The 25668-nt window shown below is 36.3% G+C and overlaps 1 protein-coding gene and 1 pseudogene across 1 annotated transcript; one reads left to right on the top strand and one right to left on the bottom strand.

Moving 5' to 3' along the window:
* The first annotated feature begins 273 nt into the window (after nucleotides 1-273).
* PPP1R2 (protein phosphatase 1 regulatory inhibitor subunit 2) lies at nucleotides 274-24068 on the top strand. The gene is made up of 6 exons (XM_045812618.2): nucleotides 274-651; nucleotides 12168-12275; nucleotides 15337-15414; nucleotides 16065-16159; nucleotides 21353-21520; nucleotides 23863-24068. Exons 1-6 carry the CDS (start codon nucleotides 530-532, stop codon nucleotides 23907-23909), a joined length of 618 nt encoding a protein of 205 aa, XP_045668574.1. The 5' UTR covers nucleotides 274-529; the 3' UTR covers nucleotides 23910-24068.
* Nucleotides 10443-11701, bottom strand: LOC123802143 (POU domain, class 5, transcription factor 1-like; annotated as a pseudogene).
* Nucleotides 24069-25668: the final 1600 nt, after the last annotated feature.

The following is a 25668-nucleotide window of genomic DNA, read 5'->3' as shown; positions in this document are numbered from 1 at the left end:
CTTATGAGCTGGTGGGAGTGAGCGTGCCTGGAGAGATCTGTAACTATGCGGAGGCAAACCAGGAACCTCTCCGAATGTTCTCTGAAACTGCTCCTGGACTCTGAGCCCGAGCCTGGGCAGGGGCGAGCAGACCGAAGGGCCGGGAAGGGGCGGGGCGAGGAGGTTGGCTTTGTTCTCGCCCCGCCCCCGCCCCTCCCTAGATATCGCGAGAGGGCGGGTCCGCTTGGCTTCGGCGTCGGCGTCGCTCCCGCGCTGGGGCGCTAGGCCGGCTTCTCTCCACGGGCCGCAGTTAAGTGTCGGTGGCGAGGGGCGCGCGAAGGGCTGCCAGCCGCGCGGCGTCGGCCGTGGCGTCGGGGTCGTTGTGTCGTGACAACGACTCCCGTAGCCGTCTCCGCAACAGCAGGTGCGGCCGCTTTAGCCCCAGGCGGGCTCAGCGGCTGCCTGGCGAGTCTGTGCTCGCGCCCAGCCCTTTCCTTCCTGGACCCAGCGCCAAGCAGCGACGCTGAGCCGACCGCCGGAGCGGCGGGCAATGGCGGCCTCGACGGCCTCGCATCGGCCCATCAAGGGGATCCTGAAGAACAAGAGTTCTACGACTTCCTCTGTGGTGGCCTCGGCCGAGCAACCCGGCAGGAGTGTCGACGAAGAGCTGAGGTGAGAGCCGGGAGCGACGGCCGCGGGTGGGCCTAGAAAGCTCTTCTTTCCTGCCCGGGCGGCCGCGCCTTCCCCCCCGCCGCCGTTACTGGCCCCCGCCCCGACCCCGACCCCGAGCGCGGACCGGTGGCTGGGGCGGCCGCGTGAATGCGGCTTCGGCACCGGTCGGGTCTCGCTCCTCCAGCCTGGCTGCCGGGTAGAGTGATTTTAAAGAAAGCAGGAGCTATGACGTTAATCGTTTTTTTCCTTCTTTTAAAGTATACGCGCATATGTAATATTTTTAAAACAAACATCTGATCTTTGAACTTTGGGAGATTGGGAACATTAAAGAATCACATAGAAGTTTCAAAGATTCACCTGTTAAGCTTTTATTATTTCTTAACCTCGTATCCGAGATATCTAAAATTCTTCAATAATAAAAATCTTTTCTTGGCTTGGGATCCCTTTAACATCCAGTCTCAAGCCAATATGAGAGCTCTCCATAAAAAAGACCCTTTTCCCCATTTTTCTAATCGAGCTTCCACAGCCATTCCTTTTTAGGTGAACATTATCAGAAGCATCATGCCACACTCAGTCTCTTGGATCCTTGTTTGTCATTATCTCTACACTAAGAGAAACCAAAATTTTCCGAGTCCTTGGTCTATATTTAATGGAAATCTATTGCTAATTATTTTTTGCATCTGCAACAAGAATTTGGAGTGCTTTCTAGTCTTTGTTCCTCTTGAAAGGCATAACTAAGCTCAGAACAGTTCAGAGAATAGCAACTTAAAATGATCCAGTGATATTTTAGTGGTACATATTCACAGGTACACATGTATAAAGATGTTGCCCCATAGCATTGTGTGTAATAGTGAATAATTGGAAACAACCCAAGATATATTAATAAGGACTGGTAAAGATTATTTATGGTACATTTGTGTAATGAAACAACATACCACCCTTTTAAAAAGAAGGAGAAAGATATTTATGCACAGAGGAAGATATCCAAGGTGCAATGCTCAATGAAAGGTAAGTAGTACCATATATATAATGTAAAATATACCACTGAATTAGATGTGCTGGGGTCTTGGGTGTTACAAGATACTAAAAATATAAAGACTGTATTCTAGAAATAAAGCTTAAGAGAAGTTATTAAAATCTGTAAAGTCATAGAGCTAAAATGAGGGCATTTGTAAAAACTTATTACAACTAGAGCATACCTGTTTAGATATCAGTTTAGGACTATAAAAGGAACTACTACTTGGTGGTGGTAAATTCACAGAAAACATTAAGTAGGATGACAGTTTAGAATCATGGCCTTTTGGGATTGGAAAGGACCTTAATTTGTCTCACAACTTCTACACTCCCACTCTCTTTTGGTTGCTTGACTTACATTCTGTAACAGGAAATTTTCCAACCTCTATTTTGGGTAAACTGCTTCAAATGGGAATTGGTGGAGAATGATGGTTGTAGGTTATTGAATTAAGAAAACAGAATCGCACTGGAGCATAGCTATAGCAGGAAGACCAAGATAGTTAACAAACTGTAGAAAGCTCTTAGGAAGTTTCAGGGTATTCAACAGCAAGAGTATCATTCTCACTGGCATTTATTTATGTTATTTAGTTATTCTTAGTGTGAGCTTCTTTTTGTTTGGCTACCAAGTGGCTTATTGTTTTCCCCTATCTTTCTCTGCCTCCTTATCTTCTGCTTATTCTCAACTTGGATCTGCCATAATTTCCTGTGGTCTTACTCAGTGGGTTAACCTCTTTCTGTAATTGGCTGGGGTTTACTTCCAGGTATTTCTGCCTTGAAAGCCACTATCCTAGGCTGCTACCAGGACAGATTCACTTAAAAGGGGACGTTTACAAGGTTCCAAGGTGGATGATTTTTCATTGACTTGTTTAGACGGTTAGACAGCACTTAAGTCTTCAAAGGGAACTACCAAGCTCTAATTCATCGAGGTTCATCATGTTTGTAGTAAACAAATAGTAAAAGGAGATGGGCTTTTTCATTATCCGTGTTATATGATTGTAAAGCAAAGAAAATTCTGTTGGTAATACAATACACATTGTTTATGTCACAGCTTATGCAAACATTATTAGCAACTTTATGAGAGCCTCTTTGAACAGAAACGATAGAAGTATAGTTGAACTCTCTTTGTAATGTTTGTCATTTAATTACAAGCAGTATTCCCCTTTTGCTATAAAAAGGACTGAAAATAAAGATATTATTTTATTAAATACACTTTATTAATACACTTAAAATTCAGAAACTAGTTAAGTGTAGTGTAATAGTTTAACTTAAATGTTGAAACAGAGTATAAGGCAAAAGAATCTCATATTAATGTGAAAATGACCCAAAATCTAAGTCAATTCTTGTTATTCTTGGTAGTTCTGTTCTACATAATCACCACAAACTCTGAATTAGTGAATACTGAACCATTGCTCCTAGGGGAAATACAGAGTTAGATTCCAGCAAGGTTCCCCCTTATGCTTAGAACACTGGACAGCACTCTAGCACTACACTTGGGAGCCATTTAAAACAGTGGATTCAATTTAAAAAAAAAAACACAAAAAAAGTAAAAAATATGTTACTAAATGGACACAAAAGAGACACTTATTTACAGTTTGAGAGCTGAAACAAGGTAAAGTATCCATCACCTCTTTTAACAGCTGGGAAGATGTGCATGGAGCAACTCACAATTGTTGCTGTTCTGTGCATGTCTGTGAGAGACGGAGGAAGCACCTCCCTCACGTAAGATTTTGGAGTTACAAATAAATTTTATCAAGTTGGCAAATTTGCAAATACAGAATCCGCAAATAACTATCTTTTATTGGTGCCTTTATCAAGTAAAATGCAGTGGTAGTTTCCTTTTTTGCACACACCACTTCACCCCCTCCTCATTATTTGTGAGGATATTGTTTAATGTAACGTTTTATTCAACATGAAGAGATGTTACCAAGGAAATTTTTTCTTTTAAGGCCCAAAGTTGAGTTGTCTTGTTTCAGGTGTCTCTGAACTTTTTTTTTTTTTTTTTTAAAGATTTTATTTATTTATTCGATAGAGACAGAGACAGCCAGCGAGAGAGGGAACACAAGCAGGGGGAGTGGGAGAGGAAGAAGCAGGCTCATAGCGGAGGAGCCTGATGTGGGGCTCGATTCCAGAACGCCGGGATCACGCCCTGAGCCGAAGGCAGACACTTAACCTCTGTGCCACCCAGGCGCCCCAATCAGGTGTCTCTGAACTTTTTTATTATGGATCTTTTTAGTGAGAAAAAATTCAAATATGCTTCAGGTATGTTTGTTTATAATTTATCTCATATATTACTATCATTAGATAATATTTTAGGGCTCAGTATACACTTAAGGTGAGATTCGTATAAAATATGTTTCAAATGGTCTTAGTTTTTTTTTTAACACGGTTCTTGTCAGACTTTTTTTTTTTTTTGTCTCAGTGCTATTTTCTTATTCTCTTTATGCTTTGCGTTGGTACTGTTATCTTCAATAAATGGTTTCTTTAGTTACCACGTGTCAGATACCATTTTCGGAGGGTTAGTTCAATTACAACCGGATAGAATCTGTAAATCCACATAATCAGGCATAGATAAATCTCAGTATATGGTACCACACTATTCAATTAGAGCATCACTGTCATCTCCTATGATTTTGGGATTCCCATTCTATCAGGGTACCTGGAATATAGTGTACAACTTGTAAAGGTCTAAAATAACAGATCTAGTGAGTAGCTATGTGCATTTCATCAAAAACAAGAAACCATTGATTCTGAGATGTACGTGATTTTATGTATCACCAAGAAAGAAGAAAATACTGTCAATTTTAAGATGCCATCCATTTTAAGATATACTGTTTTCAGAGAGATTAAAACAAGACTGTGCATTTTGAATTGATGAAAATAAGAAATGTTACTAAAACTAATGTTATGAGAAGTGTTAGAGGTTAGTGATTAATCTAGGGCTAGATTGCCTGGGTTTGGATCCTGTCTACTACTTATTAGCTCTGTGACTTCCTGTGAGTTATTCATTATATTCATGTGTAGTTTAATTATATTAAATGAGTTAATAAGGGGCGCCTGGGTGGCTCAGTCGGTTAAGTGTCTGCCTTGGGCTCAGGTCATGATCCCGGGGTCCTGGGATCAAGCCCTGCATCAGGCTCCTTGCTCAGTGGGGAGTCTGCTTGTCTCTTTCCTTCTGCCCATGCCCCTACTTTAGAAAAGTAAATAAAATACATTAGTTAATAAATGTAAAGTTAGGTTAGCTCAGTATCTCACCCTCAAATGTTAGTCTTATTCAAGTAAAAGTAACTATATGAATCTAATTTTTCTCACATCTCAGTAGATTGTTTTATACAGTATGCTCTGAAGTCACTGTGTTCCATTCAGATTGAGTAGTACTCTTAGGTAATGTAGGCACATGCACTTGAATTAATTTTCTTTAATATAATTTTATGTAAACATGCTTCAGCTTCATCTTTTTCTGCCCGTAAAGGGATATGGACTGTAGAGCCCCACTGAGTAAAGTTTTCCCGAAGTGACTTTTTGATTACTGATGGCTTTTATGGGTAACTCTTACTTTAATTGTTCAGAAATTGCGTCAAGCTTCAAAGTCTTATACTTTGTCAACCTATGTAAATTGAATCTTTATTTAAAGAAAGAACCATTTCTTGAAGTGTGCAATTAAAGTTTAACACCTTGAAGCAAAATCCTGCTTCCTATTCTAAGCGTGGCTAAAACTTACCAAATGAGCAAATCACAAGCAACAAGAAGTACGGGTAGGTCTTTTAGGTGGTATCATATGAGCTATCAAAGTGAAAGTGAGAAGGGGTGACTTTTTCTGGACCAGATTTAGGCTGTAAGAAAAACCAATGTTCCAAGAGGGACGGGGAAAATGAAACCAGCAGGTGCTTTTATCCTCCCAGCGGATCTGAGATGTAAGTGGTGGTGCCCCTATTTTTTCTAGGTAGAAATAATGAACTACAGAAGGTAATACAAGCAGCTTGGAATTAAACTCCCTTTTGCTTTTTGGATTTTGTTACTCTATAACTAATGTTAATTCTGCCAAAACTTTAGAGATGCTAATTTCCGTATTTAGTGTCCTCTGCTGACAGTTCTTTCTACTTCACTACTTTCCGCCTAAGAATTCCTGGCATGCTTTGTAACCTATTGTTTTATGCCTTTATTTAAATTTATGTTTTTGCAAGATACTGTTCTCTTCTTTGGAGCTGAATAATTCTAAGAATTTCTTTTGCTCTTAGTTTTGTGTTGAGGAAGTGGAGTAAAGCTTCGAATATATAGTCCTTTTAATAGTGGAAAGTAAACTAAAAGACAAACCAGGAAGAATTTGGGTTACATATAATGTGATTATATATAATGTGGTTTATACCTTGTATATGTATCTTTGGTATATATATATATATATATATATATATATATATATATATATATATACACACATACATATAACATGGTTTAAATCTTTACATTTAAATTTAAGTGAGTTCTGTTTTTCATCATTACAAGTCATCGTTGTAAGTATATATATATATATGTATATATATATATGAACTTGCTCGTATTTAAATGTAAAAAACTTAGATTTGTAAGAGGTTTCTAATAGAAAGGCAAAGGATGTACACATAATTCATAAAAGGAAAGTAAAATAAAGCATTTCTTCATATTTATAAGGTAATGAGCAAAGAAACATAAAATAGCTTTTAAATAATGATTTGTACTGCTCAGGTGGAGATAATACATACAGAAATACCCAATCTTGGCAAAGTTTTGGTAATTACTGGGGTCATTACATAGTCTCTCTTTCGAAACTGTATGGCAACTTGGAGTGAACTGTAAAGTTCTTGATGAATTTTAACCCAGATATGCCTGTCCTAGCAAGTTTTCCTAAAAATATCATTGAACAGAATATGCACAAATGTGTTCACTTCTGCTTTATTTTAAATAGGAGAAACTTGGATTCAATATAAATATCTAACCTTGGCTGAGTAGTTTATTATTGAGTATTATGCAGTTATTTAAAACCTAAAGACTAGAAAATCCAAGTGGCTTATTATAATAAAATATATATAGTAATAGCTTCCATATCAGTATATGTATTTATTTATTTATTTTAAAGATTTTATTTGTTTATTTGACAGAGATAGAGACAGCCAGCGAGAGAGGGAACACAAGCAGGGGGAGTGGGAGAGGAAGAAGCAGGCTCATAGCTGAAGAGCCTGATGTGGGGCTCGATCCCATAACGCCGGGATCACGCCCTGAGCCGAAGGCAGGCGCTTAACCACTGTGCCACCCAGGCGCCCTGAGTATATGTATTTTTATATACTGTAGCTACTGTTACATATATATGTACACAGTAAATATATTCTTGTATATACTGATAGCTTATATATTTTATATACTATATTATTTTATATAATAATAGAATTTGCAGAAATTGAAACAGTGGGTTAGGGTGCTGGAATTATCATCATTAAATTTTATCCTTAATTTTAAGAAAACATTATTTCTGCTTGTATCCTGCGGTTCTTTTTTTTCCTGTTATCTAACAAAATAGATATATAGGGTGTTTGGGTTTCCACACATTAGAGAAACCTTTTAAACTCCTAACGGTCTGTCATTCTTCTATCCTAAGCAGTAATGATGATAAGTTACCATTTTTAATTCAGTATTGTTAACATCATTTAGGAAATAACTTGTTTTATTTTGAAGTTAGGAAGTACCTAACAAGGTCATTAATATGTGTTTATTTTAAAGTATTTTGTTGTAATGTACTACAAATATAGAAAGATGTGTTAAATGTAATTTTAAAGTTTAAGAAATTATAAATTATTATATTTATATTATAAAATTATTATATATATTATAAAACACCCCTGTAACCACCATCCTGGTCAAGAAAAAGAATGTTTCCATCACCTCAGGAATATCTCCTACTCTTTCCAGTCACCCTCTTTCCTCTCTTGGCTCCCAACACAACCACTTTCCTGACTTTTATGGTAATCACGTAAGTATACATCCCTACACACTTTACTTTTGCCAGCTTTGTGAACTCTATATATAGAGATGTGTTAGCTTTCTTTCACAGTATCTTTAGTAGGAAATATTAATAGGACTGTCTATTTATACACGTTTTATGAAACTTTTACCTGTGATTTTGTTTCTGCCTGGCACTTAACCTCAGCTGTAATTTCAGAGGCATTTGTTCTCTCAGGAGGAAACATTTAGTTATGCTATCCTGAGTCTCCCTTTGCTTATTAATTGGATTGCTTTCTTTACAAACTTTATCTAATTCTCTTTATCTAATTTAAAGCTTGTGTATGTTTCTCTCATGATTCTTCTAATCAGAGCTGCTTGATCATGTCTGTTGTGAGTTTCCTTATATAGTATGAGTAAACCTAGTCATTTGCTTTCTAAGTTCACAGAAATTTGTAAATAAGAACTATTTAACAAAATGTCTGAAAACTGTTGACTTAGTCAAGTACAAAACTGTTTGCTTTTTAGAAAAATTCATTCTGTGGCAGATAAAAATTTTTCAAAATCATGTAAATGTTGAGTCTTGCAGGGCAAGGCAGAAGGCATTCAATTCAAAAGCAGTTTTAAACATTTCTTCAGAATAACCTTTCTCCACCCATTTTCTACCCAGTTCTAAGTGAGATATGGTTTCAGGATTTTTAACCCAAAACTGTAGATTTTAAAATCATAAAAACTCTTGATGTTTGTGTGGTACTTTTATAATTTGATTTCACAGACATTTTTTCAGTTGATTCTTTGAACAACCCTGTTAAAACTCCCCATTTTATTATAATTTCCATGAGGAGTAAATACAGCCCAAAAGGGGGTGTTTGTTGGACTTTCCTGTAGCCACAGGACTAGTGAAGGGTAACTGGAACTTGAACCTTAAACATCTATCTCCCAGTTAAGCTGTTTTTTTTCCCCTGCCGCCAAGACCAATTATGTATTACTTAGATAGCAGCTAGATGTATAAAGAAATCCAGTATTATAAAGCAGGGTCTATTTTTCCAGTTTAGTTCACTCAAGTGTTTTGTTTTGTTTTTTTTAATACTAGTGAGATTAAATTTAGTTAGTTGAAAGTTCAGGTACATTCTATGCTGAATTAAAAAAAGAAAAAAAGCGCAACTCTTTAAAGAAGAAATCTTGTTTCTGTGCTTCAGTTAATGACCAATATGTCTTAAGTTTTAGCTTCTTAACAAGCTTTTAAGATGTTGACTGTTTGATGGTGAGGAGGCATTAGGTAACTTCTGACTGCTTTTTGGGGAAAAATAGGAGTTGTAGTTTCAGTCACTTGTGGATTATGTCTGGACCAACCTTCGCCTCTTGATTAAACAAAGGATAAGTAACTTGAAGTTGTAGTCGAAGTACTTAGTCTGTAATGGAATATTAATCAGCTTTAAAAAGGTAGAAAATTTTTATACATGCCACAACATAGATGAAACTTGAAGACATTAAGTGAAATAAACCAGTCACAAAAGCACAAATACTGCATGAGTTTATTTATATGAGGCACCCAGAGTAGTTAAATTCATAGAGACAAAATGGAATGGTGGTTGCCTGGGCCTGGGAGAGGGGGGAGGATGGGGAGTTAGTGTTCAGTGGGTAGAGTTTCTGTTGGGGAAGATGAAAAAGTTCTAAAGTTGGATGGTGGGGGTTTCACAACAATGTGAATGTACTTAATGCTGCAGAACTACTGTACACTTAAAAATGTTTAAAATGGTGAATTTTATGTTATACATATTTTACTACAATAAAATGTGAAGAAAAAAAGTGCCTAGTCCAAAATAGGGACACTGTGGGTGCTCTGGAGAAGAAAGCAAGAGAACATGAAAGCGAGGCTCACCTACCATGAGTAGGCACATATAATTTTAAGGTGACTTAGGGCATGGAGAAAGGAATATGATATTAAAGTTTAAGTATGTCATTTTTCAAGAACATTTCAGAATCTGGGTGTTGGTAGATTTAGGAAAATTAAAAATATCTATAGTAAAACCTCACCAATGTGTACAAGTGCAGAAAAGATTTGAATCTGTAAAATCTACATTGATTTTTTTACAGAAGCTTTATTTTCAAGTATATAATCAAGGCACAAATTGTAACAAAATATTGTTGGGTGGCAGAGAGGTCTTTGATGTCTCTTATAATGAGTAGATCCGAAGAGTTTGTAATTAAGTCATCTAAATAATTAGATGTTTTTGTAACATTATTATTAGTTTTGTAATATTTTTTGTAATATTTGTAACATTATTAGTTTTATAAATATTTTGTTGATATTAATATGGATGTTCATAAAACATTTTTATTTCTTAAGTAGATTTATCTCAAGTATCCTGAATATACCATTTCTTAAGCTCTTGTTTTTCTATATTAAAAAAAAGAACTATAATTTTATTTGCACCTAAATATTAATGGTATTTAAATTTAGCGAGGTATTCCCTGTAGTTTCATGTTCTAATTCTTTTGATTGTTTTTGATATCTCTAAAAAAAATTAGGCCAAGGAAGTATTTATTGTTTTATTTATTTTTTTGTGCGTCCCAGCCTTCCTTATTTAAGAAAGTGGTGAGTGATGTGGGGATTAAAAACAAGAGCATCCTTAAACTTCACCTTCCCTTCAACCAGTTCACCCCAAATTCCCTGCCCCATACCCTTTGCATTCCCAAGTCCTTTCTTAATGAAGAACTTAATCCCTAAACCCTGGTATAAACCCCAGGTTCTCTTTCCCTAGCTCTCCCCCTTCCTCTGGCCTCCATTCCTGGGAAGGGCTGGCATCTCAGTTTGAATGCATGGGAGAGCCCAGAGTGGTGACAGACACAGAGGGGAAGGCTTCACCCTCAGAGAGAGGGACTGAGGAGTACAATGTAGTGAAGTGAGGTCCCCCAGAGCCTGGGGTACAAAAATGGGGTCCTGGTGCCAGAGGAAAGGATATTCTGTGCCCTGAGAAAGGGGACCCAGTAGCCTCAGAATCCTCTCATTGCTAATAGACACTGCTTGGTCATTTGCCCTTCTGCCAACGATTGTTGAACCACGCTCGGGCCACATCGTTCTCAAGCGGAAGCTGCTGTGCAATGTGGCGGCTCGGCTGCAGCGTGGGTTTCTGGCACTGCAGGTGCATGTTCTCCAGGTTTCCTCTCACTCGGCTCTCGATACTTAATCGTACTTGTTGTACTGATACATACGATACATGTATATACTTTCGTATATACATATATTTTATTCTATAAATGCTTATTTTATTGTACTTACTTATGGCTTTTACCCTACATCAGTTTCTATTCCAAGAAAGTACATACATACGATAAGTATCATACTGATACTTATTGGTACTTGTTCACTTTCTCTTTCGGGTCTGCACAAGGGTCTCTGCTTTGCATATCTCCAGTACATTTTCATTATTGTCAGCTTTCCCCACCTGCTTCTGCAGCAGGGGCCACAGCTTACACATGTTCTTGAAACTGAGCTGCAGAGCCTTAGAACAGCAGATGGTGGTTTGGCTAAACACCTTCCCAAAGAGAAACCCCCAGGGTGAGCCCCACATTGGCCTGAGTATATCCCAGGGTGATCCTCTTCTGCTTTAGGAGCTTGGCAAATTGTTCCAGGTCTTTTTGCAGAGCTTTGATGTCCTGGGACTACTTGGGGTTTTGCTCCAGCTTCTTGTCTGCTTCACAGCCCCAAGTGGGGCAATGCTGGTCTGGGCAGGGGTAAGGGAGGCCTCCTCAGAGTTGCTCTCCAGCCCACCTCCCCACTCACCTTCCTGCTTGCCCTCCAGCCAGGAGGTCTCCAGGCCGCCTTGGGGTATCAGCCCTACTCCAATCTGAGGTCCACAGTAGGCAAACCCCTCCCCCCCCCCCGAACTTATATTGCAGGAGGGCATGGGGGAATCCCCCATACCTCAGTGCCTGGCCCAATGCCCAGCCCGATTCCTCACCCACCAGGAGGGTCAATCCAGCTGGGCTCTAGCCCCCCGGGCCCATCCTCTCCACCACCAGGCAGGGGCGAGCAGGCCAGATTGGAAGTCCACTATCCTGCCATGGGGAACGGAGGCACCCCAAGCCAGGGGTCTGGGAAAATCTCATTGTTTTTATTAAACTATTAACAATATATAGTAGATAAAAAATCCTCAATGACTGAGATCATGCAGTGTGTACATTTCAGTTTTTTACTATTATTACTTCTGTAGACCAGATGAAGACTAAGCATGTCATAATATAATACTGTCTTGACTGGTGAAGATTCTGAATAGTGTGTTTTTAATATGTGGGCACTAAGTATTCTATAAAATGCTTGTGTTATTGTACTTACTTATGGCTTTTACCCTACATCAGTTTCTATTCCAAGAAAGTATATGTAAAAATAGAAGCTAGCAGTCAAACAGAAGCTGAAACGTGGGATTTGGATGTTTGTCAGTTTTACGTGGGATTTGGATGTTTGTCAGTTTTACGTGTGTACTTTTTTATCTTTTAATTCACTGAGGAAATTTTTTTCTTTTTAATTTTAGTAAAAAATCCCAGAAGTGGGACGAAATGAACATCCTGGCGACATATCATCCAGCAGACAAAGACTATGGTTTAATGAAAATAGATGAACCTAGCACTCCTTACCATAGGTAATGTTTCGTAGACTTACTCCTTTTTTACTTCCATTTTGCATTCCATATGAGCTTCTGGATAATAGCTGATTTACGTTTCTGTTTGATTTTATATTTGTTACTGGAGCACTAATCAGTAACCCAACTGCATATTTTTGAATAATAGTATAAGTAATATGTAACTTTATTTTATTTTTTTAAGATTTATTGGGGCGCCTGGGTGGCACAGCGGTTGGGCGTCTGCCTTCGGCTCAGGGCGTGATCCCGGCGTTATGGGATCGAGCCCCACATCGGGCTCCTCCGCTATGAGCCTGCTTCTTCCTCTCCCACTCCCCCTGCTTGTGTTCCCTCTCTCGCTGGCTGGCTGTCTCTATCTCTGTCAAATAAATAATAAAATAAATCTTAAAAAAAAAAAAAAAAAGATTTATTTATGAGAGTGAGAGAAAGAGGGAGCCAGTGCATGCACAAGCAAGGGGAACAGCAGGTAGAGGGAGAAGCAGGCTCCTCGCTGAGCGAGGAGCCCGATGCAGGACTCAGTCCCAGAACCCCAGGATCACAATTGATCCGAAGGCAGATGCTTAACTGACTGAGCCACCCAGGCGTCCCAGTAATATGTAACTTTAAAACTTGGGAATCTAGGGGCACCTGGGTAGCTCAGTTGGTTAAGCGACCAGCTCTTGATTTAGGCTCAGGTCATGATCTCAGGGTCATCAGATCAGGCTCTACACTGGGCATGGAGCTTCCTTAAAATTCTCCCTCTCACTCTGCCCCTCTTCACCACCTCCACCTCTCTTAAGAAAAAATTGGGAATCCATTTTGTACATTATAATTGTAGTAGTAAATGTTTATTTGTTGTAACTCAGTGGTCCCTAGCCACTGATGATACACACAGATTAGTGACTTTTGCCTTCCTTAAAATAATCTCTTTATAAAAAGGAAGATGAAGGTTGGGCTTGTTTGCTTTCTAAGTAGAAATCAGGGGCTTACTCAATCCCTGCAGAAAAGGATAACCTCACAGCTTTTTTTAACCCATTCAAAGACAAGTGGTCATTACTATTGTTCCATGTCCTTATTTTTAAACTTACATAATATTATAGTTCAGATAATTACATTGTGATTATTGGCAGTTTTGAGTCTTCCAGAATTTTTTAAATGAATTACAAAATTATAGTGTGTGGCAATAATTAGTATGAAGACAAAAGTAGTACCAGTAAGCATTATGAGAAGATAGAGATTCTAAGTAGTAGAAATACCTAATTCAGATCATGCCCTAATTTGTATTGAAAAAGATTTCCAGGAATGAAATACTTTGTCTGTGAAGGAAGGTAACATAAATGCAGGGGTTACTGTTAAAATAGAGCTTAAGAAGTCTATATTTTGAATCAGTGGATGAAAACTTTGGAAAACAAGTTGAGATAACTTATAACTTGATAGCAAAAACAGTAAAAACGAGAATAAACGTGAAGATTTTGACAAAGGCAGAAATAATGAAATAGGTACAGGTGCTGAAACTCAATACTAATAAAGCGTAAGGGAAGAAATAGACATATCATTTATGAAAAGTGTATACCCTTATTTTTCTTCTAATTAAAAGAATATACCTTAAAACATATCTTAAAGCTTTTATTGTGCCTGAAGCCACAGTCAGGGCTTTCTTCCTTTTCAGTAATGGTAGTAGATAAACCCCATCCTTATCTGTGTTGGTTGGAAATATCTATCCTTAAAAGAATTAAAATTGAACATGCCTGAAAAAATAGTTGTAGGCATTATTTTTAGACTGTTTATACTTATAATAAATCTGAATCTCCCCTTTACCTTACCCATATCCTTCCTCTGGGAGTTGCCAAAGTTATTTGGTTCCTAAGTGATTGAGGCTATATGTATGTACAAGATACATGTGCTCAGCTTTTATCGATTTAGTGCTCAGTTTTACCAGTTTCATTCATGGCCCTTTTTTAAAAGACTTGTGTTTAATAGAAGAGGATGCTTTTTATAGAAAGATCATGTTATCTAAGAATTTGACACTGTTAGTATACAGAAGTTATTCATGCTTTTCTAAGTATGTGTGTACGTATATACACACACAAATACACACATATAATTTGTCTGTAAATTTTGTAACATAAGCTAGAGTTGTCTGTGAAAGTCCTACAAATTGGTAGATTATTTTTTTCTAGTCTGTTTAATTATATCCAATCATGTAAATGACTTTATTTCAACTTCCCATGGAAAAAAGAGCATCATATAAGCTACTGCACTATTTAACTTGTCTCCTCAACTAACCAGGAAAGATATGAATTAGTATTTTTTTTTATACAGGTGACTTCTGCTTTTATACACCTTTCAGTGGCTTGAGAATTAAATATGCTTGTGTTTGCAATTAAGTGGGGAGAAAATTTTTTATTAGAGGATAGATTGGGAAAGCTAATAGCTTTTAAATGCCCTGAATTAGGTCTTGAGGACCTAATTACGGTATTTTACCTAGCCTGCATGTTTCTGTCTTCAGGTTGATGTACAAATACATATTCTAAAACCAGACAGTGGTTTTGTTTTCCTACATATTTGTTACCTCTCACCGAATGGAATAATTGAAGTTTTTTATTTTTTACAAATGATTCGAGTTCTTAATATTTATCTTCATGGTTGCTGTAGTGATTTTTAAAAATCATTTGGAGGGTTTTATTGATTGCTGTTGTATTTTCAAATATTTGCATGGAATAGAAATAATTTAAATTAATCCTGGGGGCACCTGGGTAGCTCAGTGGGTTAAGCATCTGCCTTTGGCTTGGGTCATGATCCTGGGGTTCTGGGATCAAGCCTTACATCAGGCTCCCTGCTCCGCAGGGAACCTACATCTTCCTCTCCCTCTGCCTGCCACTCACGCTGCTTGTGCTCGCTCTCTGTCAAATAAATTAATATAATCTTTAAAGTAATACAATAAAATTAAGCCTCAGACAACAGAGGTATAAATATGTTGATATTATAACTAAATCAATAGAATTATGGTTCTCTCTACTTAAATTTTTTCTGTTTGAAAAATTACAGTTGGGTATTAATTATAATGTGCTTGTCTCTCTAGTATGGTAGGTGATGATGAAGATGCATTGAGTGATTCAGAAGCCACTGAAGCCCTGACCCCAGATATCTTAGCTAAGAAGTAAGTACTGATGACTATGAAGCATTTCCACTTACACATTTTCACTTGTTTTTAATTGTGCAGAGTTAAAGACATTTCACTATACTTGCACAAGTGTAAATAAAAAGCATCAACTAAGTTTATTTGGATTTTTCATAGCAACTTTTGTAGTCTTGTTTCTAGATTAAAATCAGAGTATACAGGTAGCAGAAAGATGAGAGTACTGGAGCCTGGTACACAGATTCCTTGTGTCAATCCCCTATGCTTTTGTGTTTTTGTTGTTTTGTTTTAAATATCCTATGTTTTAAAGATCAAAGTAAGATGGTACATCTGGCTGGCTCAGTCAGAAGAGCATGTGGCTCTTCATCTTGGGGTTGTGAGTTTGAGCTCCACATTGGGTCTATACCAGAAATTATTCAAAAATAAGTGGGTTTATAAACAAAAATCTCTCTCTCTTTGCTGTTCATTGATTTCTATCACCCGCACTGTTCTTACTGCTTACTGGTTTCTGTACCCATTCCCACTTTCTTGTTTTTTATTTTCCTCATGAGATTATAGCTGGCATATTAATGATCTTTAAATGTTTTTATGAGACACAAGAGTTGAATGAATGAGACACTCAATAAAAGAATATCACAGTGTTGATTTCTTTGTAAATGATTGTTGTGTAGATTAGCTGCTGCTGAAGGCTCCGAGCCAAAGTATCGGGTTCATGAACAAGCAAGCAGTGAAGATGAGGATAGTGACCTCTCACCTGAAGAACAAGGTAGTTGATTTCCTTTATTGCTCTCAGCAGTGTGCTAATAATTTTTGTTAAAATAAATCCATTATTTGAAGGTTGTCCACTGGTTTTCCTTTTGGGGAGGTGGATGGTGGGAGGTTAGGGAGCAACATTTTTATAATTCAGATTTACTTGTGTGGGCTTATTGGAAACAGCTTCCCTCCCCCCTGCACACACACCACCCCCCTTGGTTTCAAGAATTTGGGAAAATATTACATCTTTTAAGTAATTATAAGTGTTCCTTTCCTTGTACTTTTTTCTTTTTACACTCTGATATAGAGTAGATGCTCAGTAAATATTTATTAATGTTTTTAGAATCATTGAGTGTTTGGATGATCTTAAAATGGGTAGCAGTGAGAGCTAATTTCCCAATTGCTTGTGCTTTTTCTGTTTTAAAACAGTGCTGAAACTTACCATATGAACCAAGATGGTCAGATGTAGAGTGAAGATTTTTTTAGGTCCCACTGAATAAGAAAAAGAACGGTAATATTATAGGCAAGGAGATAAAAGAGCTTTCTCAGCACGGTTGGAAGAGGCTCTTGTATCCCATACAGTACATGCACAGTTCAGGCATTGCTACCTATTCGTGGTTTCTGTTTTTACAAGTATAGTGGTTATCTGTGGAGGTGAGAAGAAAAGGCAGATATTTCATCTTGTTGCATTTTACACTCTTTGAACCTCGTGAATATAGTCTTTTCAAGAATTAAAATTGTTTATATAGTTTTTTTTTTAACGATTTTTAAAAGGAAAAATCAAGCCTTTATATAGGGAAAAAGATGCAAGAAAAACACAAACACACCCTCACAAAAAAGAAAAAGAGAAGAGTTAGTGGTGTACTTAGATCCTTGAAATGTGGATATTACCTGTACTGTAAAGAAGTTCAGAAACTTTAGAACTGAGATTCTGAATATTTGCTAGTTAATTGTCAGGATCTTTGTCATGGGTAGCTCCTACGGTATAACTTGCTACTCCTGTCTGTCATCTTCAGAATATAGCTTATTCAACAAACTGTGATGGTCTGAGCCTAATTGTTGTACAAGAGAAAAAAAATTTTACGTATAGCCTAATCCCAAGTTGTGTTATAGATCTTGTACCCTCAGTGACTTCCTAACTTATTATCCAAAAATATACTCCAAAAACCCACGAAAGCAGTTTCAGATATGTTTCTGGAGCTGGTTTCTTCATTATTCTCTTAAAAACATCATCTGTTGAGAACAGAAATTTATTATTAGCCTATATTGTCAGTTTTCATTAAGGGATTCGCCCCCCCCCAAATTGTAGTTCCATGAATTAGCCAGCAGGGGGAACAATTTGGTTACAAGTTCAAAAGTTCAGTTCCTACTAGTAGAGTTACTGACTCCCGTAGGTGTTTATTGCTTTTAAACAAATTACATATCTGAAAGTCCTTGTTGATTGATAGAAATTCTTAAGACAAATTATCCTGTAACTGATAGCCTAACAATTAAGATATTGGCTGTGGAGTCAGACAAACAGAAGTTTGTACTCCAGGAATGTCGCTTGTCTATTTTGTAACTTCTCTGAGCTTCAGTTTCTTCATTTTAAATTGGGATCTATAAAAATATTTAGAGGTATTGTGAGTATTAAATGAGATAAAGAATTTAAAGCACTTAACACTGATTCTGTCATATTGTGTTTAGTAAATAATAATTTTTAATAACTTAAATAATTGGTGTATTCTCCATTATATCATTTTATAGAATAGTAAAAGAAAGTGTAAAAAAGCTAATTCACTTGTGAAGTTCACATGGAGAGTTGATTACTGTTAGAGCCAGGCCTAAAGAGTTCTCGAACTCTTTGTAGTATGTTGCTCTGCCACACAAGGATTATAGGTAAAATGAACATAAAGAGTAAAAAAAGATTGAGACCACTTGTATTAGCATCTTTCTACAACATAATATATATTTTAAACTTACATAAAGCATTTTGAGTATTCTAAAATTAGAATGTATCTATAACAAGCAAAACCAAGTTCAGCATCTCTTAGAATTAAAAAGAAATAATTTTCTTACACTGTAAATAGTATTCACAAGAGAGAAATACTGATATGTCAACTCCTAAGAATAAAAATTGCAAATTAAAACAGTATCATGGGGGCGTCTGGGTGGCTCAGGTTGATTAGCAGCCGACTCTTGATCTCGGCGCAGGTCTTGATCTCAGGGCTGTGAGTTGGGCTCCACACTCAGTGTGGAGCCTACATACATACATACATATGTACATACATAGTACATAATAAACACACAGCATCATGGTCCCTTTCTTTCCTTACAGATCAACAAAGATTAAAAAGAATGAGTTTCTTTGGGTGTGAATGTGGAGAAATAAGTTACTCCTGTACTGTCAATGGGCATGAAAAATGGCCTAGCTTTTCTGGAGGGCAGTATGGCAATATATGACCCAAAAGCTTTAAAAGAAAATGACGCCCTTTGATCTAGCAATTCAGTTTTTCAGAGTCTGTTCCAAAGTTTTGTAAACATTTTTTACTATGTTCTACATGTATGCATAAATTACAAAAAGAAAAATTTCACAGAACAGTACTCACCTTTACTATGTGTAATGCGTTCCAGTTTATTGTTTCATTTCATTTTTAAAAAAATACTGGTTGTGACCCACTAAAGAATCCTGATGCACGGTTTGAAAAAAAAAACTAGTTCATATTGAGAAAATAATAGAACCAAAGCACAAAATCTATGTGTATTACACTATAAAAACATTGAAAATACATGGAAATTAGAAATCTTTGCTCAATACTTTATAACCATTTAAAAATTATATAACTCTGTTATGTACGTGGCAAATTTTTACTATATCTTCATACACCTAATTGTCTAAACTCCACATCATTTTAGGGTAAAAGGAAGGGTCATATTATACTTCCTCAGATGGTAGGCATAAACTGAACCTTGCCTGGGCAAAGTGGGACATCTGGTAATTGTAACTATATAGTAAGTGGAAAAACAGCTTATATAAAAATATAGGAGTTATTTTTAGAAAAATTTCTAGAAAAAATTCTTAAGTCATAAAATGTTAATGGTAATTTCTCAGTGAGGAAATTGAGTGATTTTTTTAAGTTTCTACCATGAACGTGTGTTACTTTGTCATGATAAAAAGTGTTACCTTTTTAGTAAATAGATCTGGTAATGGAGGCAATCAGAACCATTTTTTAAAATTCATTATTGAAGTACAATTGATGTTAACATTAGTTTCAGATATGCAACGTATTGATTCAACAATTCTGTACATTACTCAGTGTTCATCATAAGTATAGTCACCATCTATCACCATATACAGTGGTATTACAGTATTATTGACTGTATTCCCTATGTTGTACTTTACATCTCCATGACTTATTTATTTTGTCACTGAAAGTGTGGAAAACCATGTTTGTTTGTTTTTTAATATTGGTTTTTATATCATTTGAATACTTGAAAGGCATCACTAAAAGTTTAGTCATGAGGATTTGGTCTTTTTATTGGCCTCTTTTTTCAGTTTTACTTCCCTCTACCATATGGTATTCTCAAAGAATAAAACAAATCTCAAAAGTAATTCATAAGTAGAGAAGAAGAAAGATGACTGGCAGGGTGTCGGTTATTTGAAACAAATGTGTATGGAATACTGAGGTGGTGGTCTCAGAACTTTCCTTTTCCCAACCCAAACAGAGACTGAAAAGTGATTGATCAGTACTAACAAGAACAATAAATGCTTGCTTTTGAAATATAAATAAGTCATCTGTAAGTATAGATGGTTATAAAAACTTAGAGGGAATTAAAGGAGATTGAGAAAGTACTTTGAGTAGCCTTTTTCAGAGATTACTCTATGCTTTTCTGGCATTAAAATATTTTCATGAATATAATAAAACTATGATAAATAAATTTTAATGCTCGTTTGACAAAATAAACAGTTGGCAGTTTTATGTCACCCCCTTTCATTTGCCAGTCTAAAATTTTAAAACCTTAGAATTATTTCTACAGAAATAGTCTTTAAATGCTGTTAATAAAATATGATCAGTTATGTTGATTGCTGCTAACCCTGTGTTTCTATGGTGAAGACTATAAATGAAAGAATAGTCTAGGCTTACTTCACTGTGTCTTATAACAGCTTTTCCTTAAAATTACTCTGGGAATGAGGTTTTGTTTTAACTAGCAGTGTTTTAAATCACCACAGTTTTTTCATGGATAATGAGAATATTTATTTACTTATTTATTTATTGCTAGTAAGAATTCTTTTTTAAAGACTTTATTATTCATTTGAGAGAGGAGAAGCAGACTCCCAGCTGAACAGGGAGGCCCACAAGGGGCTCAATCCCAGACACTGGGATCATGACCTGAGCTGAAGGCAGACGCTCAACTGCCTGAGCCATCCAGGTGCTCCATTAATAAGTATTTTTGAGGAAATTTGTAATTAATTATAAAAACAGAAGACTTGAAAACACTAAATTACCCCACAGGTCCTTGACCCAAAATTAACCACTGTTAATTGTTGAGTCTTATTTTCTGTGTGTATGCATACACATGCATGCAGACATTTTACCTGACATATATATGGTATTATATAGCTTTTTTTTTCCCCATTCAACTCTTTCTGGAGATTTTCCTTATGTCTTTAAATTTTCTTCACAGATTTAACTACTAATGGCTTTTATTCCTATTTTCCCATTAAGATGTACTTGAATCATCTAAAGCAGAGGTGTCCAAGCTTTTTCTGTAAAGGACCAGATTTAGGTTTTTCTGTAAAAAAAAAAAAAAAAAAAAAGCTAAATATTTTAGGTTTTATGGATCATATGGTCTTTATTGTACCTATTCAACTCTGCCATTGAGCTTAAAAGTAACCATAAGCATTATAGAAACAAATGAGCACAATCATGTTCCAATAAGTTTTTTAAAAGATTTTATTTATTTGAGAGAGAAAGAGGGGGAGAGAGCACGAGCAGGGGGGAGGAGCAGAGGAACAGGGAGAAGCAGACTCCCCACTGAGCAGGGAGCCCTACTTGGGGCTGGATCCCAGCACTCTGAGATCATGACCTGAGCTGAAGGCAGACGCTTAACCAACCGAGCCACCCAGGTGGCCCCCAATAATAGTTTATTTACCAAACAGACACAGGTTGTTTTTTCCTAATCCTTGAGCTAAAGACTTCCTAAGCCTGCCTTTTGTATCTTGTAGAAAAAAAGCGACAGTTTGAAATGAAAAGGAAGCTTCACTACAATGAAGGACTGAATATTAAATTAGCTAGACAATTAATTTCAAAAGACCTACATGATGATGAGGAAGATGAAGAAATGGCAGAGACTGCAGCCGAAGAAAGCATGAACATGGAAGAGTCAAATCAAGGTTAGATGTTTCTGAAATTATCACTGAGACACGGATTCTTTGTGCCTAAATAACATACTTTATTTTGCTTTACATGTTTGAAGAACCTCAGAAATTTTTTTGAATTTCACTTAAATTTATTATGCCAAACTCTAAAATTTCAACCCCTGTGGCCAATTTCAGAATAAAGTTTTTATGCCCAGAGTTGATTTGATTTAAGACCATATACATACGACTGGGTTTTTTCATTTGTTTTCTTGGCTTAAGCAATGATGTTTGTCTTCACATTAAGCTGTATTTTGTTTTTGATGTTTCAGACTATAGTTTATCTGTCTTATCAATCTAAATTAAGGTTTAAACTTTTTAAAAGAAGCATACTTTAATACGGAAGATTTGGTTTTAACATTCTTTCAAATACAGAGTACGTCACACCTTTCCAGTGTTGATTCTTTTGACTACTGGATTGACAAAATACCTGATTTTTATTTGTTTTTAAGCCCTCGCAACCTCGCAACCTGCCAATCCATAGTTAATAGATTTTATTTTTTCAGTTAAATTCTGGTATTTAATGAAGGTGCATCTTCTGCTAATGTGGATTTTGTGCCCATTTACCTACTCTTTGTACTTGAAAACTGATGCTTTGTACTTTATTTGTTGTGCCTCAGATGGTTAAGCCTTTTGAGAAAGTAAATCACTATTATATTCTTTTGGTGAGCATATATGAAATATGAATGATTCTGTGATAGAACCTGATGACTGTGTCTCGTTTAATGTCCTAATTAGAATATTTTTTATTCCATATTATGCTTTAGCCTTTCATTTTGTTGCATATAGCATTTCACTTCGATTTTATTCACCATAGTTTTTTTTTTTAGCTTGTATTTAACTGAACAAACTTCATTTTAAGTAATTATTGTTATGTCTCTCTCTTCTTCTTTTAAAGTTTATTATCCATTTTTAGGTAACGTACTCTAATTGGTCTTTGTTTCCCATTTACCTGTGTCTCGGTGATTTATTTTGATGTAGTCAAAATGAATGCTTCTTTGGTTATAACTTTTCATCAATTTCTGCTCCGACTTTTTTTTTTTTTAAGATTTTATTTATTTGACAGAGAGAGACAGCCAGCGAGAGAGGGAACACAAGCAGGGGGAGTGGGAGAGGAAGAAGCAGGCTCCTAGTGAGGAGCCTGATGTGGGGCTCGATCCCAGAATGCTGGGATCACGCCCTGAGCCGAAGGCAGACGCTTAACGACTGCGCAACCCAGGCGCCCCTCTGCTTCGGCTTTTAATATCAATTCGTAGTGACGCTGGCAGAGCACTACAAATATCCTTCATTTGCTGGAAATTTGCATCAGTACCACTGGGTCAAAGATTAAAAGGATTTTTTTAAGATTTATTTGTTTACTGAGGGGGTGGGGAGAGGCAGAGGGAAAGAGGGAGTAAGTCTTAAGTAGACTCTGCTCTGAGGGTGGAGCCCAATGTGGGGCTCGGTCTCATGACCCTGAAATCAAGACCTGAGCCAAAACCAAGAGTTGGACACCTAACTCTGACTGTGCCACCCAGGTGCCACAGATTTCTTTTTCTTTAAGCCATGGCTTTTGAAAAATAACTCTGGCCTTTTGTCTGCCATTGCTGGTAAGATACTAGATTTCACACATTTAGTACATAAATTACATTTTTTTCTTTTAAGTCCAATAGATGATTAAAATTTGTGTTCGCTCAGTGCCTGATTTTTCTTCAATGGAGAAGTACTCTTTACACAGGAGTATATCTTATTTAGCATCATTAAGTCCACAAGGATAGAAAAGACTATGTAGTAAGGCTTAGGGAAGTAAGTTCCTTATTTGTCCTCTACTCTTTTTGAGCCCTTAAAAAAAAAAAAATCTTATCAGCTTTGAAAGCTCCAGGTTTTGTGTAGCCCATTATTTTATGAGCGTTGTCATTCTCCTTCTCTCCCCAATCTCTGCCCATCCTCATCTGTTTTGTTGCTTTTTTTATTTAAAAAAAAAAAAAAAGTAGCATGTTTAGACTCTAAGGAAATATTTTCTTGTTTTGAGATCTTTTTATAACTTCGGATATTTGAGTTGTCTTACCTGCTACTTGTGATTTATTCACAGAAATGTTCAATCTGAAACCTTTTGTCCCATCACCAAGTAGACACCTTTGTTCTGCTCTTTAGAATATTTAGGAGGTATACCGATTCTTTTATGTCAGACTAATCAGCCTACATCAAGTCTACCTTATTTGTTTTTTAGGTTTTTACATTTATCATCCGTGGCAGTGAAAGGGGACTTTAGCTCAGGTAGTTCCAAGATTGGCAATACACAATAAATTATATTGACTTTTTTCCTTTTATCTTTGCAGGATCTGCTACAAGTGACCAACTGCAAAACAAATCACAGAGTTCATAGAAAAGATTTGTTCAACACTGTAATTGTCAGATACAGACCCTGTTACTATAATACACTGCTTCTTGTTCTCAACAATTCATGACTTAAGTACCAAAATGCATACCAGTTATTATATATTGCCAAGAATTAAATGACTTTCGAGACTAATTAGACTGAAAATGCCTACTTGATACATATATTCTTGTGCCTAGTACTTCACCACAAATATAGCATAATGTCATCAGTCCAAAACTGCATTACTTTTGTAAGAACACTGGTTAATTTGTATATTATATAGCTTTTTATGCTTTAGAGGTTAAAATAATATCTTTTGGGGGGATCTAATTTATTTTCTTCACTTCTAGATGTGATAGCTCTTATAAAAAGTTTTTTTCTTTTTAAATCAAAATCCAGTTGGAACAGCAGATTATATAAGCTGGTAAATACTCAGTCTGAAAAGTATTTTAACGTGTCTTCAACTTGATTTGGCTGTTTAATTGAAAAGGACTATAAGAGTAACTTGCATTTTCTGGCCTACTATCTTTAAAATTCCCCTTGAGTTTCTTTATGTTTACAAGGACAGGATTGAGTTTTTCCTCATCAAAACTAGCATTTTTCACAAATAAATTTATCAGGTTAAACTTGCACTAACATCTGCTCTGACTGTTTTTTGTACACTTGATGGGCAGACTTTCAGATCAGTTTTTTAAATAAATACAATTCTGATACAGTTTCAACATTCCCTTTATATACCTGTCTTAACCTCCTGCCTTTGTTTCTTACTCCTTCCCACATATATACACACAGCCCTTTATCTTTATATATAAAGGGCAATAAAGATTGTCATGAAATTAGGAACTCTTCCTTCTCTCATATATTCTGTCATTTGCTGCTACAATGAAATGTTTATTTGACTATCAATGCCTATCAGTTCTTCTAATACATGGAGAAAATTGAATAGCAGCCATACTGTAGACAGGAAGTACAATTCAACTGTGGAATTTCTACACCTCTCTGATTTACAGCTTGCTAATTAAATTGCTATAATTAGTTTATTGTTTGACTTGATTAGACCGTAGAAAACAACTAACAGGTTTTTTGCATGATGAGAGAATTGTGTGTAACCAGTGATATGATGATAGTTCCTGAATGTACAGACAGAAGTAATCCTGAACACTTTTTAATTTAAAAATTTTAAATAGTCCCTGCTTTAAGGGAATATGATAATGTATACTATGACAAATGTGCTTTATTCTTCTAACACAGTAAGATCTGGATTTTTTTCCTGAAATGAAGTGCTGTTCCTGTGTTAGTTTAGTGATAGTTTCATTTCTAGTCAATTATTTGTATCTTAATTTTTTTGTCAGTACCAAAAGAATTCATTATATGAACAGACTTTTAAAATAATTTCTGTATATTGTATATATGAAATGGCTTTTATTGAACAGCTTACTTCCACTTGCAAGTTTATGAAAATACCAATATGTCAAAATAAATAAAAAGTGGGAGAATTCTTTGCTGTTAGAAGAATGTGCTTTTTATTTTGAATGACTTTTTTTTAATGGGATCCAATCAGAGCACTTCTAAACAATATAGTATTCTGACTGAAACTTATTAGCTCGTTATACCTGTGATTTATAAACAAAATAGTGCTTATGTCTGCTTTCTGCTTTCTGCATTTAGATTGTTGAAGTATTCTTACTGGTATAAATCCACCTTGGGGAATTTAAGCTTATACATATGCGTATACATATGTTCATGTACATAGACTGCTTTTTCT

The sequence above is a fragment of the Ursus americanus genome, chromosome 4, assembly GCF_024610735.1.
Source record: "Ursus americanus isolate L20-20 chromosome 4, mUrsAme1.1.p, whole genome shotgun sequence".
Taxonomy (NCBI): domain Eukaryota; kingdom Metazoa; phylum Chordata; class Mammalia; order Carnivora; family Ursidae; genus Ursus; species Ursus americanus.
Note: the sequence above shows the minus strand (reverse complement) of the source record. Positions and strands in the feature narration are given on the sequence as shown.